The sequence below is a fragment of the Doryrhamphus excisus genome, linkage group LG10 (assembly GCF_037039965.1).
Source record: "Doryrhamphus excisus strain RoL-2023G ecotype Guam linkage group LG10, RoL_Dexc_Guam_v1.1, whole genome shotgun sequence".
Taxonomy (NCBI): domain Eukaryota; kingdom Metazoa; phylum Chordata; class Actinopteri; order Syngnathiformes; family Syngnathidae; genus Doryrhamphus; species Doryrhamphus excisus.
The window spans coordinates 9,463,122-9,484,454 of NC_136366.1; the positions used below are offsets into that span (position 1 = coordinate 9,463,122).

Below are 21,333 nucleotides of genomic sequence, written 5' to 3' on the forward strand. Positions count from 1 at the left end.
ATGGGGGGGGGGGCTCAGAGGTCCACGCATGGCATTGTTTATGGCCTCAACAGCTTATCATTATCAGTCAAACCTGCATTAAAAATCAAGTGTGGTGATCAGTGTAGAGTACCCTATATCACCGCAACAGCTTTGAATGTGTCTTGTGAATGCCTTATATTGATATATTTATAAGACAAGGTAGCAAGGCATTACTCATGACTGGGGTCAAACCCAGGCCCCCTGCCATGAAAGTCAGCAGCAGCAGGGATTATAATGTATTGCAATGCTAACACTAATACTATATATTAAGGCTTTACTATCACCATTGTGATGTTCTTCCCGACCAATTAGAACGAGGAGGCAACACTGGCTTTGAGTGACATCACAAAGTTTACCTCAATTTTGTAGAAGAGCTCCGCATCAAGAAGAGTCAGCTGATCGGCAATCTCGTGACTGCGGAAATCATGGAGAGTTCCGGGCCTGCGAGGACACACGGGACACGGCAGGTGGCATGGGTTCGTCAGCAGCAGGGCACAAGAGAAGTTCAACTATCCAAAGGATGAAGTGAACCCACCTGGCGGAGACGCCCCTGGCGGCGAGCGGCTTGAGCGAGTTGGTGTAACGGAGCAGCTTCTTCTGCTCCACCTTGTCCAGGATGTTCTTGCGGAGGACGCGGGCCAGGCTGAGCTCGCCATTGCAGACCAGCGTGAAGACCAAGTCCATCAGCTGCTTCAGGATGTCTTCCGTCAGCTCCACCAGGCTGAAGATGATGACGTACCAGACTTAAAGGCGCTCCGTGCTGAACCCTAAAACTCTCCAGTCGCTTTGTGCGGCAACTCACCAGAGCTCATCCACCACACGCACCAACACAAAGAAGGTGTTCTTGCTGACTCGCTTCTTGAAGGTGTCCGGGCTGTGGCAGAAGCTTGTATATGTGCTTGGTGGTCAAGGAACATCCGTGCTGGCCTCTTTTAATTCTTGAAATCCTTGCGTGTTAAAGGGGAGGGACCCAACCGTGATAAGTGAAGTTCCCCAAAATAAGAATCCATATTAATAAATGGAATATTTTCATAGCTACAGAATAGAAACCTCTTTATAACCTTGTTTAACATTATTAGAGCCCCCTACAGATATAAAATAACACCCCTATAGTCACATTTGCCCTTTTATTGGCAAATATAGTTGACCATAATAGAAAATAAGCCATTTTACACCCAAATAAGATAAGACAGACTCACATGTTAGCAGCAGCGTGCATCAATGTAACGTTACAGACCCCTAGAGACCAGCGTAGAATATTACTTGCAGAGAACACACACAGTCTACATTCACACAGCAGCTGCTGTTGGCCACTCCCTATACGGCTAACAGCTAAAGGAAAATGTGGCTCTCAGGTTGAGACTATTTGCTATGTAGCACAAAGCCGTGGGAGGAGAAGGAGGCAGCCATAGAGAGAGGACTAAATCAGGACAAAACATCCTTCCATCAAAACAACAGAAGGATATCTGTAGTGTAGCTTTTTAATGAGGTCCTCGGGGGTTATAAACGTCCTATATGTAGTCAGAAAGGCTTCACAGTACAAAACCAGATCTGTGGAGCACAAATCAGACAATGTAATTCCATTTGCCTCTGAAAGCATCTCAATCCTAAGACGCTAACAAGTCATCTTTACCTTTGCGGTCCGTTTCCGTGGCGTGGACTAATAAGATGTCTCCTGATCCAGCACGCACGTCCGGGCCGTCATCGTTCTGGGCAAAAAAAAAAAAAAGGAGGAGGATAAGAAGCATAAAGGTGGAGTGAAGCAGTCTCATCCTCATCCATCCTTGCGATCACGCCGCCGCTAACCGTCCAGAGCTAGTCATTGGCTGCCGTGCCATGTGCCAACTTCGCCTCCAGAGGGCAGCGGCAGCTCTCAGCGGCAGAGTCTCGGTGACTCACAGCGACCTTTGGCCTGAGCTGAACTAATGGGACAAGATGGCCTTTGTGTTGCGACTCGGCACACTTCCGTCACAGACGCGTGGCTAAAAACAGAAGCAGCAGACGTCTTACTTCTTGTTTTAGTGTTATCCTGCTCATGATCTCCTTGTGATCGATGAGCGAAAGCTCGTCCACGCTCTCCTCGCCGTCCTCGGCCGACTCTGGCGACTTTTGCCTCCTGAAAACACAAAACTAAATTCAAATTCACGTTTTTCTTTGCAAGGCAGATATCGTCCAAAAGGCTCACCTTTCCACTTCCATAGCCTCTTTGCTGTTGGTGGACGGTACCTGAGGGGCGGGGTCTTGCAGCACATCGTCGGCCGTGATGGTTTCCTGATCAAAACGCCACAAGATCAACATCAACATGGGATGGATGGGGTGATGCTTTGAGGCACGCATGGGCAGCATGTCAAGCAAAATGGACAATGAATAACAACCCATCATGGAACACTCTGATGGCGACTGGAGCAAATAAACACCCAGCAGATGACAACCGAAAGCAGGAGGACACCACCAATGCACACCCAACTACGCCTGCCATATGTTTACACAACACAGCACCAGCACCGTGATCACACACACACACACACACACACACACACACACACACACACGAGTGTACAGGAGGAGGACGGGAGGAACTGGAAGGCTGCAAACAGGAGAAGCACAGAGAATCCTTTTGAAAGCGTCTTAGCGTGTTAGCAGCAGCCATGACGAGTAGCCACCGAGTTCAGGTCATGCTGGCTTGCACATCACCACCGTCCATTTCAACGCCATAGCTTCATGAGGCCCTACGGCGCATTGGGCGGCACCCTGAAGTGGCGTTCAAATGGACTTCTCGTGACCTGCTACTTACTCTGAGGGAGAGCGGCAGCTCGCCATTGGCCTGGCCGGAGGAGTACAAGTTGACGTACTCGCCCTCCCCACCCTCGTCATTCGCACTCTCGCTCTACGGGAGGGAAAAAGAAAGAGGAGGGGACACAAACCGAGATGTAAGGCAGCGGAGAGTGGGGGTGCCTTTTTGTTTTCCAGCCGCTGGTCCTAGCTGGGCGTCATCCCGCCCAGCAGGTGTCACTGGAGTGCATTAAACATGTTTTCATTAGAACATGCAGAGGAGTGGGAGATGACGGACTTGGTGGGGAGTGAGAATGACAGTGGTCACTTCCATGTTTTTAAGTGAGAATCTCACAAAAATGGCCCCTCCCCCCCACCCCATCAATGCTTGTGACGCGGCCAAACATCCATCATCCATGCCCGCCCGTCTGGGAGCTCACCGCTGACGTGGGAAGAGAGTCGGTGATGAGAGACGACTCGGAAGGAAGACAGACGGCCGCCACAGAGCCGGCCGAGCCTGCCAAGGAGGCGTCGGGCCCGCCCCCGCTACCATCCGCGATGATGGTGGCGCTGGTTAGGGCGGCCTGGTCCACGCTCTGTGGGATTGACGAGGAGAGCGGAAGCAGCGAAGAAGTCAGGGGAATAGAAACAAGACAGGAAACAAAAACAGAAAGAGACAGCATGAAGAGATCAGAGTGGAAAGAAGCAGAGGCAAGCGTGCCCGCCTCCAAAATGACACAACACGACTTTAATTCCATTGACGTGGAGGACGGGGAAGGCCGTGTTGGGACACGAGTTGCACGTACAAATCAAAAATATGACGAAGAGTCTTCCCTCGCTACATCACGGTTTGGGTTGTCACAAATTAATTCATAAATAATGGCTGTTTGGTGGCTGACTACGGCCTATTATTATTGGTCCAACAATATGCATATTTAAGAAGGCTTGACATATGAAGCATTTTCAAGCATAAAAAAAGTCTCAATGAAACTCAAGCTAGTCTCAAGCTAGCTTTACGTAATTGCCACTTGCGTCAGCAGGGGACGCTGTGCCCCGACAAAAGCCTCATCCTGTGGCTTTCAAAATGAAAAACAACAACATTTTGGGGCAGAAAGATTGGAACATCAGTTTGCTTGTGTAGCTTTATTTAGGTGTGCCGCATAATTTAGCAAATAGATGCGGTAACGTTGAGTGTGTGATGAATGACGTGTGCTTGCCGGGAGGTAAAGCGCTCACCTGTTCTAACATGTTGCACATTCCAGCTGTGTGTCAGCATAGCAGCATCGAGCACACAGAGTGCAGACAAACGCATGCACGCCTTCACAAACAGCTTTCTATTAATTTCAATCATTTAAATAGACACTTGAGCATGGGAAGAGCCTACTGAATTAAAGCATCCTTCTGGCATGTGTCGCTGCTAAACATCATGCCCCTGGGACTTGAGGAATGCAAACATTCCACAGAAAGACATTAAGTAAGGGAAGACGCGAGGGGGCGTCGGCGTGCATGGAAGGAGACGGAAAGTGGAAAGATGAGAGGAAAGAAGCATGAGGAGCAGAAGCACGAGGAATGTGTTTTCCATCAGGTCCATCTGGTGCGGCATTCCACGGGAGATTCACCCCTAGGGAGACCCGCGCCACGCTGTGGCGCTGTGCCTCGGACGCTGCCGGGTCACCGCGGGTCAACCAACCCTCGCAAAACCCCGCAACAAAGGAGGGAATGTGGCCTTCGCTCGCAAATAGCTCTGGTGCCACTGCGAGGCAGAAACAATGATGGAGGAATGCTTCAACGCAACACATGGCATCACAATAACCACAATAAAGCACAACAAAACCAGTCATGAAATAAAACAAAGGAAAACTTATGAGGGAGGCCTCAAAAGATCAACCAGCAGAGCCGTGTCACACCACCCCGGACTGGTCCAGGACCACCACACAACACCGCAAAGCGAGCATGGGAGGGGGCGTGAGGGTGGGGGGGACTCACCGTGGGCGTGGTCAAGGCAGCTTGGCCAATCAGGTAGGAGTTAGAGGCGGACATGCTGAGGCCCAGCCCAGAGCCCGCCTCCTCCATGGCCGCCACAGACGGCTGGAGGTGGCAGGAGAGAGAGGAAGAGGAGGAAGAAGAGGGGGAGGAGGAGTGGGAGGCCTGAGAGGGAGAAAAGGAGAAAGAAAGAGGTGCAGAAAAGAAAGGAGTTGCGAGTTAAAAAGAAGAAAGAGGTGGTTAAACGAGTAAAGCAGACGTGAATTAGAGTTAGGGTTTAAGCTTAGTAGCGGCGTAGTCAGGTCAGGAAAAACCCTGGCTATCCAAGTGTCATATGATCCTAGAAAGTGCTAATTACTGGCAGTCATGTGACTTATGCAGGTCATTTTCACATCTATCGTGACTCTCCCTCTGATAAAGCTTCCTTTAATGCTGCAGGCTTTAAGAGCTTTACGGAATCGAGGCCAACTAAAGCACTTTCCAAACAGGGCCAATATGATCGGATCTATGTTCTTTTCCACACACACACACGGGACATAGGAAAATTACTTTCCCCTTTTTTTGGCAAAGCCGCGTAAAGTCGCTAAAGCATGTAAGTTTGGAGCACAGGCTTACGGCAGAGGCAAACGGGATTATTCCAATGGGCCGCGTCGCACCTCGCATCCAGTCCAAAACACGAGGCCAGATTAAGTTTTGTGGCAGCACAACACAGATAGACTGCACACTATGCAAGGACAAAAATAACTCAAGCTCTGAAAATAGCAATAAGGTATTTCCTCAAGTGCAGCGAGGACCAGGCATGTATGCCAGCGCCATGAGGTACATGCTAAACACATTTTACAGAAGCTGCTTGGTATTCATGGCTTGAATGACACTGCTAAGACAGCTTTAACTATAACCTCGCCAATGCAGTGTTGACTTTGGTCGCGCACCAAAACACTGGTCTATACTGGCACAGCTGCCGATATCAGCGGTATTAACCAGACCCAAAAACTAAGTGGTGGATGCAGACTCAGCTGCAACGAGTGCTTCAAGGTAATATGCCCTAAGGTCAGAGGAACACAGTCTGACACTGTTTAAAAAACTTTATTTCTACCTTAATACTAGAGGTGATGGCTTCTTTTTACTCTTTAATTGCAATAGTGTCTTAACACGGAGTGAGATGAATAGGAAGTGGGTGATAACATCTTGCCTTAACTCCCAATGACAAGCAGACATGGACTAAACACAGATGTCTGCTTGGCTTGGAGGAATGACGGTGGCGTGATAAGGAAGCCAACAGGTGATGACAAGATAGGGGCGGGCTCCACAAGGCATTTCCACAGAAACTGTAAAAGTACACACACCCATCCCAGTCCGCCCTCCAGACATGGGTCACGTCAACAAGCTTACTGGGTCGTGGCAAGAAAACCTTCCAACTGATGTAACAACATCAAATTTCTTACCAGTTGTCGTTGTTTCGGGGGCAGTGCTGGGGGCTGCAGGGGCTCGTGGACCGAGTCGGTACTGCTGAAGGAGTCGTTGAAGCCGTAGACCTCTTGGAAGCGCTTGTTGCGCTGCTCGTAGATGCTCTCACTCTGTGGCATCTGGTAGAAGACAGACGGCTGCGGCTCCGAGTAGTCTTCCACAAACTGCATGTACTGCAGGACTGGACGGGAGAGACGGTGGCGTCAGCGGCCATTGGGACATGGAGACACTGTGCTCACAACATAAGCTTAAACCTATCACACATCGACAGTTCATGGATCAGTTTTAGAGCAACTCTACCAATGGAAAGATGACTGCGATCCATACAATGAGAAGTATGCATGGAATGACATAATGGCGTATCAGGAAGTGATGTCGAAGGCGTGTCAGGAAATGACCAAACCTTGCCCTGCGTGCCCCAGGAGCGGGAGCCATTGTAGCACATCCTGGTATTCTCTTCCTCCTCCTATTCACTGAGGAATATTTCCTTGACATGAGCTACGCCTCAGTGAAGCCAGTCACCCCCCCCTTCCCCCAAATCACGCTCTCCCCTCCTGTCCCGCTCCCTTCACTGCTCTCTTTGTCCCTTCCCTCGCTACTTCCTTGCCTCCGTCGCTCACTCACCCCCCCCCCCCACACACACACCCTGAGGCCCCCCCACTCACTGTGTCTGCTTTTCTTTTCTGGCAGCGGTGGCGGGTTGGCGGGGACATCCGCGTTCTCGCTGACCAAGTACTGTGCGACAAACACACCCCCGTTTGTCTGGGGCATGGGCGAGATGGGCGTGTAAAGGGGGAACGGCGGCGTGGGGTGCAGCTCCTCCTCTGACAGGTTGTCGTATTGGGAGGGGTAGCGCTCGTAGAACATCTTCGAGCTGACGTCGGGGAAGGGCGACGGCTGGGTGCTGCGTCGCTTCTTCTGGGGCAGCGCCGGGGGGGCACTGATGCGTGCCAGGGGATTGGTCTGACTGGGTTGCGGCGTCCAGTACTCGGGCGGCTGCTGGGGGGGAGGCGCGCTGAAGCGGGGGTGTGACGGATGCTGTCCGGGGACGGGTGAGGACGACTCGCTGTGAGACTCGGGCAGGGGGCTGAGGCAGCCTCCCACTGGTATCGGAGGCAGGCTATCCCCAACTGACAAGTCCTGGTGGAGGAAGTCGTAATCGGGGTCGTAGTTTTCCGTGTTGTCTGAAAAGTCAAATAAAAGACGGAATATGAACTATTATAAAAGCAAACAGGTTACGTTAACTGCATGCTGTGACTTTCAAATCTTGCCGTTCCGCTGTACTCCAATGTGTATTGTCCGCTTACCGAGTGTCTCACAACTGGTGTTTCGAGAACACTGTCCACTGTCTTGCTCCATGGAGGAAAGCTGCTCGTCTGACTTGCTGAGTTTCCCCATGCTACTGCAGGGTGACAGGCGTGGAGAGTCGCCCCCGTATGACTGGCTGCCCCCTGAGAAACGCCTCTGCAGGAACTCCTGCTCGTAGTCCTGCTGCTGTAAACAAACAAAGATCATTTGCACGCCAGCCTTCATGATTTGTCCTTCAAGAGGCGGTCCAAAGTCACCTGTCTGTGGACGCTGCAGGGCAAACTGGAGCCACGGCTCATGGGGGCGACCACCGCCACCCGCGTTGGTGAAGGAGCAGACTGGCGCTTCTTTGGAGGGAGGGCTGGTGGAGGACTGTTACCGATGAAGAGACACGGCAGGAGAGAATAAGAACAATGCTTTTGTCGCCGTTGGTGTGAATGACACAGAACATCTTCAAACATATGCACACGCAAAGCCATGAAGGCAAGACATCCCCCACATGAGAGAATGTTCCATGCTAGCAGCTCTTGGCTATGATGTGAGGGGGTTCTGTTCTTCACGCCGTCATTAGTTCATTTCATGGGCAAAATGGGGCAAAGAGCAGAGCACGACATGATGTGGAGGCCAGTGGGAGGACACTCATTGGTGAGTCTCACACACTCATGCATTAGACCAGGGGTGTCCAAATTGCGGCCTGGGAGCCATTTCTGGCCCGTGGCACATTATAAAAATAGAATTTAACAAAAAAAAATGGAATAGTAAGCAGTAATTAAGGATAATGTCAAAATATTAACAGAAAAACACAAAAAGTTATGATTTTATGAGAATGTCATAATATAAGGAAAAATAATGTTATATTGAAGAAAGAAGCTGAAATACTAACGAAATATTACCTTTTTAAGTCATAATATTATGAGAAACAAAGAAAACTGTATTTTGTTGTAAGTTGTATTTTGTTGACAAAATTCTGTTGTGGAAAAATATGTGTCTAAAGTTATAATTACAAGAACGTTTACAAAAAGAAAGTTCAAATTGCTGAAAAAAAACAAAACAAAAAAACAAGAGCACATAAAAACAGATGAGGAAAACAAGGAAAAAAGAAAAACAAAAAACAACAAAAAATCAGTAGTAATTTTACAAAAATAAAGAGACTAAGAAAGAAATAAAACCAATTTTTTTTAATTAGTTTGGCGGAAAAGTTAGAATACTGTGGGTCATAATATTACAAAAATTACATTGACTAATTATTATTTGAAAATAAGTTTGAAATATTTTGTTTCTTAAACTAAAGAAAACGGCAAAAATGAGCCAAAAAAGAGCAATCACAGAAGTGCATAATAATAATGGTTTTTCATCACAAAATTCAGATGGAGAATTTTTTTGAAATACAGTATATAACCTCTGATCAGCATCCTTTCATCTTTCACCGTGTGGCTCCGGCTGGATAAAGTTTGGACACCCCTGCGTTAGACGGTTTTCTGGTTGGACCCAAAACAAACTTTGGAAGAATGAAACCATGCAGGTCCACCCAATCCAGAAGCTTTACAAAAAAGAAGGGCGGGGGGGTTTGGAGGGCATGTTACAATGAACACGTGATGCTGGGGCGCTAACATACTTCTCCTTCTGAGAGGGTTTCCTTTGGCCAGCGTCAGAACTCAACTGTGCTCTGTAGCCAGAAACCAAAAGGCAGTCAAAGGATGAGACAGCACAAAGAGGAAAAATAAAAAAAAACAAAGTGAGTGATAACTCAAAGTCACCGGAATAAAATGTTCAGTAAAAATGCTCTAAATCTAAATCCCTCCTGATACTCTCAAATCCTCCGCTGATTGATGAGAAACGCTTCCAGAAAGTGAAACAGTTGACTTCTGTTTTCCAAATGATATGTTTGAGATGAGTAAAAAAAATGCACACGGTGAGTATGAAACACACCTGAGCTCTGCCATCTTGGCTTCAGGAAGGGGAGGTTTTGGGGGTGCTGTCTCCTCATCGGGTACTTCCGGGGGAGCCTCGGCAGGAGCTGCCGTTGGGGCCGTCTTCAAGACCTCCGACTCCCGCTCAACAGAGGACATCTCAGAAGGCACACTGCTACATACCAAGACCTTATTATTATTTACAACCCCCCCCCAAAGACTCATTTCATACCTCTCTGTTGTGGTGACAGGTGGCGCCGGCTTGCTCGGGCTGGTGGGCGAGGGCTGCTCTTGCTTTTCGATGGTCAGCTTTACCAGCTCCTGGTCACAAAACATCACTACGTTGTCACCTGCCATTCCAAACCCGTCAGCCAACGTCTTACCTTCACGCCATCCAGAACCGCTTTGATGACGTTGGTGACCGACGTCACGTTTTCCTTGTCCTCCAAGTCGATGCCGTCCAGCATCACCTGGTCAGCCCAGCGGATGAGGTTGGCCAAACTCTGGTACACGCGATTATGGCAGGAAGACAACGCTGAACTGTTGAACGAGAACATGATTGGACGAACGAAGGACACTGATTGGAGGGTGCGATTTATGTAGAAGAGAATACAGTCGTCTCTTGTTTATCACGGTTAATCGGGTCCAGAGCGTGGCCTTGATGAGCAGAAATAGAATATATTAGTAGTTCAAGTATAGAAAACCTGTTTCCGAGCTTTGAAATAACATTTTTAATATTATTAGAGCCCTCCAGACATGAAATAACATCCCTATAGTCACCTTTACATTTGTATTACTGAAATTAGGAGATATAGTCAGAGAAAATAAGTAATATTAGACATCAGTAAGATAACAGACTCACACCTTAAGACACCGTACTTCTTGCGTTGGCTATTTTCTCACCAGTATTATAATGGTGGCTTTAAATGGTTTTACACTGGTAAGTCATTTAAGACGTAAGTAAAACTCCAGCTCATGTGCGTCACATGAATGTGTTCCATCCTTAAGGGACCTTAAGTGAGGTTCAGGCCAAGAATAAATACAATTTGCTTGAATATGCATGTTTTAGAACAGTAACAACAGTAATAGTAATAATAGGCCTTATGAAACCACAAAATATCAATGATTTATTTATTTATTTTGAAGTCTGCAATAGCGTGAGGGCGTGGTGTTGGAACCTCGATGTAGTGAGGGACATGTATGTCGTTTAAGGCGACATCGATCACATGCAGCCTGTTTACCGCATGAAAGGGTTATTTGTCCAGGGATGCAGCCTGTCTAGGAGCTTGTCATGGGCGTGCTGACAGGAGAAACACACTGGGATGTCAGCAGTTGTTTGGTTTTTTTTAATGACTGATGCGTTCAGGAGCAACAATGAGGTGTGGCAAGGGCCTGTAGCGACACGCTGCAGCTGCCTCACATCACTGGAACACAACTGAGCGTCATGACGGGTGTGTGAAAAGACAGTGGGATAAGACGGGAGGTTGGAGGGTTTTGACCTGGAAAAGACTGCCTGTGCAATAAGAGCAGGCAAAGGGAGGGTAGTGCTACCTATGCTAATATTGTTGGCCCAAAAATATCCTGTTTGCGCTCAAGCAGCGTCTGTGACGTTACTGGCCCCGGGCAGTGATGCACAGCTCGCTGTTGGCAGAGTGAGCTCATCACCATCAGGGGTTCGATTCCACAAACACATTTTCGGGGAGGGTTGCTCCATGATGCTGTGTCAACAATCCATCACTGGCTTTTAAAGATAAAAATCAGTCGTCTACTCATCATCTGCACTGAGGTATGAAAAAGGGCACACGGATGAAGAAGCAGTCCCAGCATGCCCTGACAGACCAAAGTAAATGAAGGCAACGGTTCAATATATTTGGAAAGATGTAAGACAGAACGCTGACCATGTTTAAAGCTCGGAACTAAATGCCAAATAAACAGATTGTGGTTATCTTCAAGAGCGGGAAGTGATGATATTGGTGCTAGTCCTAACGTGTCACGCATTCTTCCTATGCTTCCTGTTATGAGTGAGAAATGGAGCAGATGATGGCATCTTTGAGCCAACAAACATGGAGGAGTGTATTGTAATGGCCCAAGGCCACAAACTCACCTGTGCTGTATCCGGGCCTCCACCTGAACCATAGGCAGGATTGCTTCCAGCACTTTGCTGGCCGAGCCGGGCAGCATCTCCAGCACCTTTTTCTCCACCACCATCTTGTCCACGATGGTCTTGAAGTAGCGAAGGGCGCTGACCACCTCCTTCTCCTGTTCCTCCAGTCGACTCACCTTCTAGACAACGGGGGACACATACAAAAGCAAGTCTGAGAGCTGGTCAACACTTTACGGCAGTGGGTCTCAACTGGGTTGGCTGCGAGACCCACCATCATCATCATCAACCCTCAATGAAAGAGTTGAACCAAATTGTGGAAATTTCACTCAAATTGCTCAAACATCTTATATTTAAAAGGGGCATTTTACGACACAATGTAATCTACAGCAGTGATATACTGTCTCTTTGTTTATAATGCACCCTTCACCAGCAGATATCTGCAGCTGTGTGTCGGATGGAAGGTCTCCACTCCACTCAATATGCGTCCACTCCTGCTGAATCTTGTAAAGTAGAAATATTTTGAAAATGGCAAAAAAGATCCAAGTTCATACTAATGATTTGAGTTAATGAGTTTTTTTCTTGAAATATATATAACTTCTTATCATAAGCTTTACAAAATATCAACATGGCCCTTGCAACCTTTCATTTTTTAGTTTCTGCTGGAAAATTTATATATAACTCAAGCGCATAAAGTGCATACCTGAGAGGCTGAATAGACTACATGAACATGACAAGTCAAGCAAGCATGTTACCGGTAACTGGTCGTTCACCAAACTCCCAATCTCAATCTCTGACTATAAGCTGCAGGACCAGCCAAACTATGAAAAAGTATGACTTATAGTATGTAAAATATGGTATACATAAATTACACTGTCATAATGGCCTTTTTGGCTACCCGGCAGCCGAGTGGTTAGCGAGCAGGCCTCACAGCTAGGAGTTCAATTCCACCCTCGGCCATCTCTGTGTGGAGTTTGCATGTTCTCCCCGTGCATGTGTGGGTTTTCTCCGGGTACTCCGGTTTCCTTCCACATTCCAAAAACATGCTCGGTTAATTGGCCACTCCAAATTGTCCATAGGTATGAATGTGAGTGGGATAGGCTCCAGCACAACACGCAACCCTTGTGAGGATAAGCGATAGAAAATTTATTAATGAATGAATAATGGCCTTCTTTAGCTGAAGTTTTGACAGTACATAAAGAGGAATAAACTATAATAATACCAAAAGGCTCAAAAGAGAGCAGAGAAGTCCATTTTAGGAAACAAAGCACTTCTCATTCATCTCTCCAGACACCTGCGATGAGGGAGCTGTGGGAACCAGCAGTCACACACATGCACACAATGGAATATACACCACAAATGACAGGAAAACAATTGAGACATAAACACGCAAACAAACAAGCAGGTGGAGTTTCCCCACGCTACACAGATGTAAAGCCGGGACATGTTAGCGTGCTTACTTTATTGGCAGGTTTTTCAGTGCTCTTTGCTGCTGGCTCGGGCTGCAATTGCTTGCCTTTCTTGGATGGGGTTCTCTTGATCTTGGGAGAGTGGAACTTGTCCATCAGCTTCATGGTGAATGAGGACAGATGGGACCGCTGTGAGTCTACGGATGGAGGGGAAAAAGCTGTGGTCAGTCACATTGGAGAGACCGTTGGGGGTCTCGGGTAACTGAAGCAGAAACCAGATGGCTTCAGCTCAAAATCACGCCAAAGTGAAAAGGCCCACCACTAGCAGACACTCTTTTTTTAAGTCAAGAAAACTACCAGACCTGCAAACAGAAGGCTGATGATTAGGAAGGATTTCCTGTGCATGTGGGAAGAAATGGGTAGCAGAAATGGGTAGTAGATCGGTAGTAGACATGAGTTAGCAGCAGGGACAACATCCCAACGGCAGCTGCAGCCACCATGCCAGTACTCTTCCTCTCTCACCCCTGGCTGTCATCATGCCTCATGAAGTACAAAAAGTCAAGGACGGCTGTGTGACTCATTAAAACATGTTGATGATGTTTAGAGCAAAACCTCCCCGAGTGATGAGGCAAGCATCACATCCTCCCCCAAACATCCACCCGCGGGAATGATATGAAAATAATCGTATCGTCTAAGCATTAGTGGAAATGTTTTGTGGAAACTCATGACAGCTGACTGAATCACCTTTCAACATGCATCCAAAGCAGCCAACTCGCTCACGCAACAAGCAAGGACAATTCCACCGGTGAAAGCATCCTTAAACAATGAAGAAGTCCAATGTGAAACTTTTACTAACCTAGTTACGTCACAATAAGAAAGAAAAGCGCTACTGAGTGAAACAGCGGTGTCTTTGGGGGGGGGGGGGGGGGGGGAGTGCAGGGAGAGTGTTCTGCCTCTCCACTTCACAGCGCCAGTCGAGCAACAAGACAAAAGTGCTTGGCAGGTAGGCGGGATTGAAAGAGTGAGACAGAAATGAAGAGTTGGAGACCATCACAGTGACGGTGAAATGCCTGGATCGATACTGCTACAGCTAGCACAGTGGAAACGCCGTTAACCTGTTCCTCAAGGCTTGACTGTTGAGGATATAATGTCCATCTAATTCATCTGTTCTGGAAAGCCAAACATGCTAACACAAAACATGCCTTTATAGTTTTATAGTCCAAAGTTATATAGTCCAAATTTGCGGCTGTTTTTTTCCTTCTTAATGGCCTATGACACATTGTAAAAAGTGACCAAAAATGCTAAAAATTCTGCTGTCATTTTACAAGAATAAAGTCAAAATATGAAGAGAAGAATATCCAGGAAAGGTTGGAACCTTACAAGAATAATCAACATAATAATATCAGGGAAAAAAAATCATTTTAGTATCATAAAGTTGAAAAGTCATGAGAAACAAACAACAACTAAAGTTGTCATTTTTGCAGTGTTAGGTTGCAGGAAAAGTTATGTTATGAGAACAAAGTCAAAATATTATGAGAAAAAAAGACGTAATCACAAAAAACAAAATCAAAATAGTTGAAAAATTAAAAAAAAACAGAGAAAATGAAGTAAAAACAGCTGAAATTTTAGAAAAAAATCAAAATAGACAAAAAGTTTTGTTCCAACAAGAAAAAGTGTCTAATTTTTCCAAGAATAAAGATGTAATATAAAGAAGAAAAATAATGCCATTTTAGTATCATAAAGTTCAAATATTAAAGATGAATACATTAGTCACCAAAAGTCCCAAGAAATACAACAAAATAACTTTTTTTAAAAACGACTAGATGTAAATTTTCGACATTAACTGAAAAACACACTCACCGAGTCTCCACTGTGCTTAAGTAAAGAATAGTGTGTGTGTGTGTGTGAGACAGAGGCTGTCATTGGCCCCGAGGTTGCACAATGCTGCAAGGCAAGGCGGTGCGTTTGCTAGCCTCCATGTCTTGGCAGCATGCAGCGTGGAGCAGATGCTTTTGATTGTACGGCAGCCTCTCCATGATCTTTTCAGTCACCAAGCACTACAAGCTCATTTCAGCTCACCACCAAACCACAAACTCTCTTTTCCTTGTCATCCAAACTACTGCGGCTGGTACCCAAACAAAAGGGCAGCAGTCAGAAGTTTGGTTTGATTGCCTTAAGGCTTCAATTAAAGTACTGCAGGGCTCTCCACCTCAGGGCAAGTAGTACATACATTACAGTATACCTTCAGCAGGCCACCAATACAGCACACATCCTTGTTCATTCTAAGTTTAAACAGGCCCAAAAGGACTAGGGTTTACAAGCTGGAAGTCAGCCCAGACATGAGACGTGATGACCTCAGTGCGCTGAGTCACCACCATGATCGATACAGCTGGCGGTCGGTACATCGGCCGTCCATCCAGAACGCGCTTCCTCACTTGTTGTGGTGCGCACAATAGAAAGAATTAAGCTCTGTGCTGTTGAAGTTGTGTTGGCCTCCTTGGCAGCAGAGACGCGTCACCCATCCACCGAGCGGCCGCCTGCTGCTGTAGTGAGGCGGTGAGGTCATCGGCTTCGGCGTCTCACACCGCATTTAAACCCTCACGCACTGAACGACGTGGGAGGAAGGAAACCACAGTGTCAAAACATTTCTTTCTGTATTTTATTTATACTCTGCTGAGCTGTCTTGAGGTCACAGTCGTGCTGATGTGTCTCCTATAATCTTTGTAGTCGCTGTTGTCATAGTGATATTTGGATTGATTTTTTTGGACTGCTCTGACAGAACAAAGGAGGATTGGAAACAGACACTTTTACAAAGGGGGAATTGTAACGAAACAGAATAAACCAGATCAAGATGGAAGTGAACACGGGTTCCTGATTCTCACCATGCAAGTTATCACTTCTGCAATTACACTTTCTATGAATAGCACGCAGACGCGTTCATGAACAGAACAGATATTTTTATGACCGAGTAGTATCAGAAAGGTCCCGATCAGCAATTTTTGCCCTCATATCTGATCCGATTTTGAGTCCTGCTCCGATGCTTTGACAATGTTAATATGGATTATGGAACTGGAAATGCAACAAAACATTTTTACAAAGCTTTTTTTCATGTCATTTAGAATTTACTCATGCTGTTCTAAATCAGAGATGTCCAAAGTGCTTTTTTTTGCTGAAAACCAATATGTCAGTATGCCATTCTCCTCCCTCATTGGTCACGAGAATGTCAACAGGAAGAAGGTTTGGTGGACGCCCAATGAGGTAAACAGTGCTACTACTATGTTGTTTATCATGAAGTGGCCATTCTATCAAACAGTAGAACACCACCTTGGTCAAATGATCCTCCTCCACACATTAAAAGCAAGACTTTGTGCGCTCAGACTCAACCGAGGACATGATCACTCAGGAGAACAATGTGCTGGACTTCATTAAAACGGCCCAAAGGGTGCTACTGAGGTGACGTATGAGCTTGTGGCAGGAGAGCAGACAAGCTGAGCTCATTGGATACAGGTGTGGTCTATACAGGACAGCTGGCCGGCCCCCTCGACCCCCCCGTCACCGTCAGGCGAGGTGGATATAGGGGATGTGCTCAAGGTTACATACACAGCTGTCACCTACTGCTGCCCCGCCCCTTCCACTGTTCCTGTCTGACCAGTGAAAGTCAGCGTGTGAGCAGAAGACGCCTTCAAGGGTCACAGAGGTCAGCGTACCAGCTGGCGATGAGGGCAGAGGCCAAAGCGGGAAGTAAGTGGTGTGCACTGTACCGGAAATAAATGTTCTCAAGACATCAGATTCCACTGCACCACGTTAGCTTTCAAAACAAACCAGTGTTTCCCATCGAAGCATATGCCGTATATGCCCCTCCCCTGCCATTATAATTTATGCAGGGACTCTTCTCTGAAAGCTTTTACTGTGAAAGCGCCACAAATTCAGAAGCTTCTGTTTCTTTTGGGCTTGTTTTTGAGTCGCCTGTTTCTCGTGCGAGACCTGGCAGCCACATCTTGGCTACAAATGTGCATGAGAAGGAATTCTACCGGCTACGTTGTGCCATCAACTATGTCTCCACTGAAGTGATTACGCAAAACAATGACCTGCCCTCTATTCAATTTAGGGCCATGATTAATTCCGGGTTAGAGCCCGTCATGGAAACTGGCGCATGCACAGAACACCTGCGCCGTTCTGGTAGCACACACATGTAAGAGATCGAACTAGTTTGCCAAACGCATCATTTAGGTATGTTGATCTGACTTTTAAAAAGACAAACACAATCTAAATAAGGTTCTCACGCCAATCAATGCAATCATTTTTAGTGCATGGAAAGGCACCGACTGCATGTTCATCAATGCCTCTACTTATTTAGCCATAAAAGCCACGAGAAGGAGGCCTGCTGCAGTTTAGAACTAAAACCACAAAGACGCAGTGCCAGGATGGGATTTGGAGCAAAACTGGAATGCAAAAGGCCTGTAGAAGACGAGCAGAAGGAAAAACAGAAAGAAGGAAAAATCACCGGGAAACAGTGAAGTGCAAAGTGAATGATTCATTCCCTTGATTGCAGTGTAGCTTTGGTGTGACTCCTCATTACGTCCTCGGTTATCTTCAGGTTGCGAGATGACATGTCAAAGGCTGAGCAGGCCCCGTTTTGGAATGCGGCCGTGGTTAATGGTTGATGGAGGAGCAACGGAGGAAGAAGTCCGGTGGCGCATGTTGCAGCTTTCCAGCCGTGCAGCTTGTCGTTCAGCGGCGAGCGACAGGAAAGACAGCCCACATTTTGACGGAGTCAACCACGTGAACAGTGTTTACGGCATATTTACAAATGATGGGAAAAACAGAGGAACATGGCGGAACTGATAATGTTTATGATTACATAAACATGGCCTCCGTGTGTCAGTGACCGGCAAGGCAGCTCCACATCCATGGGTCGGTGCAGTGGCCATGAGCAATGATCGATGAGATGGATGTGCTCAGTCTGAATGAAGTGTAGCATGGGAACAGAGTGTCTGGCGGAGCGCAGCAATCTATAACGCCAATCCATATTAGCCCACAAAGAGCTAGATCCATAGATGATGGCTGCTAGCAGGGCTTTGCTGGATATGAGAACATGAAATATGCATTTCCTGTTTGTGACATCTGCTCTAAAAGCTGACGCCAGAGGTGATTGGAGACGATGCAGCTGATCATCCATGTGTACACGGGGGAGGAGGGGGCTACCCTGGAACATAAACAGCATTGCGCACAGGAGTCATGGGATCGCACATGGATGTGAAAAATGCGTTCGGTAAGGGTTTTTGTGGCATGTTGAGCTGCTGGGCTCCCAGACTGTAAATGAGTTATTCAACACCAGAACACACGAGGGAACCTGACGCAGTACTGCAGCTGCATGTGTAACTCATACAAAGACTCGCTGTGTCTCTCAGTGGCTGATGTCAAATTACCAGTATATCACGTCATGAACCGCAAGAGATTGTTTCAATGAGACGCTGCGAGCAAGGGGTTTCTTCGTCACTGGCGCAAATGCACACACACACCCACACTGGGTCAGATGTAGGCCAACTGGGTTTAGGAGGAGGGTGCAGCTGAGTACCTGCATATTGTGTGGTGGCATAAACCTTTTATAAACCTTTTACAGGCCTCTGGCCTCAATGCCTCCTGTGTTTAACTGGAAAGTCAACCAGACTCCATGCTGCAGCACAGTGGAGCCAGTCTGTGTGCTCTCGTTCACGTTGGTGCCACCGCTGCTTGTTTGCCTGCATGTTTCCTCACAAATGACCGTGTGGGCTTTACAGACGTTTATCTTCAGACTGATGGAATGACTCGTGGGAGGAGAGACACTACATTGGCCTCAAAGCTGTTTATTCATTCCCTACTACAAATAATACCCGACTAATGAACTTTGACATTATATAGATATAATTGTACCTCATTTCATAAAAATGACTTTTTCCCGTTTTGTTTTTCATCATATTACAGTTTGAAAATTTGTTTTTTTTCTCCTCGTGAAATCACATTGTTGTAAAATCGTGACTTTTCTCATTATACCATATATTTAGAATGTGCCACGGGCCGCACTTTGGACACCAATGTACTCCACTGACACAGCCTACTGAATATATGGAGGGAGCCCCGAGGTGTAGGTCATTCAATTGTCCTAGTATATGCTGTATGCAGACTAACAAAGCAGAAGCAGCCACTTCCCTAAATGAGGACACAAAGTGACTATCATGTGTTCCTCACACAGATGATGCCACAGGGCCTGGTTCTCAGCAACACAACAACAAGGACATGAACGCGTTGACACCTCCTGTGCGAAAGTGATGATAAAAGCGGGTGAAGCAAAGTCGGGAAAGGGCGAAGTAATAACGTCAAAAAGCCGCCAGCGTGTGAGATTATGCTGTAACGGGCAAAATGTCAGGAGTTGGGTTTACCATGCGATTATGTGGCCCAGTGATTACATGCATGCTTCCGTGATGGTAGGATGATGGAAAATTTGCTTTTAAATTAATCATCTCCAGAGGAGCCTCTCACAAACATCTTGAACACCAGAGCTCCAAGCTTCTCCTGCCACTGCTGACTGACACGCTCGTTATGCTGGATTGATGAGCATCCAGAGTGGGGAAGTAACACACCCCGTTTTGGACACCCCTCCTGTTCCTTCCCCCATGACGCCAAAGACCACTGGCAAGGTTTCCTGTCCCTCGATGAGAGCCGCTCCCTCTTTTCTGGACATGACGGCACGGTACACGGGGCGGGTGGACTGACTCAGTGCATCAGCCTCTCGAAGAAACAAGCAGTAAAAAAAGACAAAAAGTCTTCTCAAAGCAGTCTGATCACCCTGTTTCTGCCCACGGGCGGTTCAATGCGTTCCATTTTGAGAGCACTTTGTGAAGTGAACGTTTGAGCAGAGTTGAAGCAAAGTGACAGGCAGGCAGCAGGTTCACCTTGGGTGGAAACCAACAGACGCCACCAACCACCAGGTGCTATAAATACCCGAGGTGTCAGCGGCGCTAACATCATAGCGAGCATCCGAACAGAAACAACAACGGCGACAGGCTTGAAAAACAGTCAGATCTGCAGAGATGAATTGGGAGCGCTCAGCAGACGACAGCTGTTTGGCATGAGAGCACGAGGCCCAATAAAAGTCTCCACTCTGCCTGCAGACTCGAGAGAGGCAATCACACAGACAGCAAGGAGCAGAAGCAGCAGCGTCCTTGTGAGTAAATGGCCTCAAGCAGCCAGGATTGGTACCACTCTGCACACACAAAGATCATCTTGTCTGTGCAGCCAGTTTGTTGTCGTCCTCTCGACACTGGACACACACACACACAGCACTGGACCACACCACATTCAATTGTGCTGCGCCAGAGGGGTCTCGCTTCATTTCTCAGCCTCTTAAAGAGTAAATACTGACCGGACGCGAGCCACTCGAGGTGGTTACTTTAGGCAAATTACCCTCTCCATGATGATGCGCCAACGACAGTTCACGTCCGGCCAAAAGCCACTTGGTATATGCGGGTCTAAGGCAGGTCGCGGCCCAGAAACCGATGATATGACATGACACCATAGGTGTCATAGAAAATTACAAACAACTTTTCACCTCTTTCAGCCCCCAGGTATGTTGAGTTTGAGAACCCCCATCCAGGTTGCACGGTCATTCATTTGACGGGACCACATTGAGAGCGAGTGGAAAAAGAAAAACACACAACTCTGAGACATTCATGTCCGACCACGTCTGTCTTGACCAGGGAGATGACTCGTCTGCAAGCTCCCGTTCTTCCTGATTTAGCCTGCCATCGGAAACTGGCACCAAGTGCGGGGCGTCCCCTTCATTGTGCGCCAACTCCAGGCAGGCAGGGGGGCTGCGTCACCGGGGGTCTGGATGGTTTGACACACTTGTGCAAGCACTCGCACACAAGCTTGACTTGACATGAAATCCCTTTGCACATTTTTGCTTGGTTGCTAGCTGATTCACATTCAGCAGGGAGCCGCTACTAAATTTACACAACTGCATGTGTAATTAAGGTTCTCTGCCAGTCTACTCGATTCAGTACGGTCATGGCTGACAGACAACACATACAAACACAGAATTCGACATCCTGCTGGGGCTAAATGGAGCGATTTAGCAGACTAACGTCCCTGCAGACTGTGTGTTTTCCAAACAAGGCATTACGCCACTCGCAATGCTGTGATTTCCCAATGATATGCTTAACTACCCTCATCACGGAGCTTCACTGCACTCACTCATTGCTACGGCCACACCAGGGTAGGTTTGTTAAGAAGCAGGAGAATTTCACCCACACGCATACATATAACCCCCCGAGCGGGGGGGGGGGGGGTCAGGATCTACTCTGCACTGGTTGGTCGGAATCCC

General features: G+C 47.2%; 1 protein-coding gene across 14 annotated transcripts in view; it reads right to left on the reverse strand.

The window, feature by feature from the left end:
* Positions 1-21,333, reverse strand: part of rapgef1b (Rap guanine nucleotide exchange factor (GEF) 1b) — a 69,012-nt gene that overhangs the window by 2,817 nt on the left and 44,862 nt on the right. For 2 of the 14 annotated variants that reach the window (XM_078794026.1, XM_058050054.2), the window contains exons 2-21: positions 13,023-13,168; positions 11,566-11,744; positions 9,845-10,001; positions 9,694-9,782; positions 9,481-9,636; positions 9,167-9,217; positions 7,809-7,923; positions 7,551-7,737; positions 6,909-7,427; positions 6,222-6,424; positions 4,780-4,941; positions 3,234-3,389; positions 2,816-2,908; positions 2,207-2,292; positions 2,032-2,137; positions 1,655-1,730; positions 1,484-1,572; positions 824-912; positions 557-742; positions 378-462 (exon numbers count right to left, since the gene is read on the reverse strand). In XM_078794026.1, coding sequence (XP_078650152.1) covers positions 378-462; positions 557-742; positions 824-912; positions 1,484-1,572; positions 1,655-1,730; positions 2,032-2,137; positions 2,207-2,292; positions 2,816-2,908; positions 3,234-3,389; positions 4,780-4,941; positions 6,222-6,424; positions 6,909-7,427; positions 7,551-7,737; positions 7,809-7,923; positions 9,167-9,217; positions 9,481-9,636; positions 9,694-9,782; positions 9,845-10,001; positions 11,566-11,744; positions 13,023-13,136 — 2,898 coding nt within the window. In that variant the 5' untranslated portion in view covers positions 13,137-13,168. Of the gene's footprint in view, positions 1-377; positions 463-556; positions 743-823; positions 913-1,483; positions 1,573-1,654; positions 1,731-2,031; positions 2,138-2,206; positions 2,293-2,815; positions 2,909-3,233; positions 3,390-4,779; positions 4,942-6,221; positions 6,425-6,908; positions 7,428-7,550; positions 7,738-7,808; positions 7,924-9,166; positions 9,218-9,480; positions 9,637-9,693; positions 9,783-9,844; positions 10,002-11,565; positions 11,745-13,022; positions 13,169-14,831; positions 14,845-21,333 lie in introns of those variants that run through there. The other 12 variants (XM_078794027.1, XM_058050072.2, XM_058050062.2 and 9 more) reach the window with 12 other exon arrangements.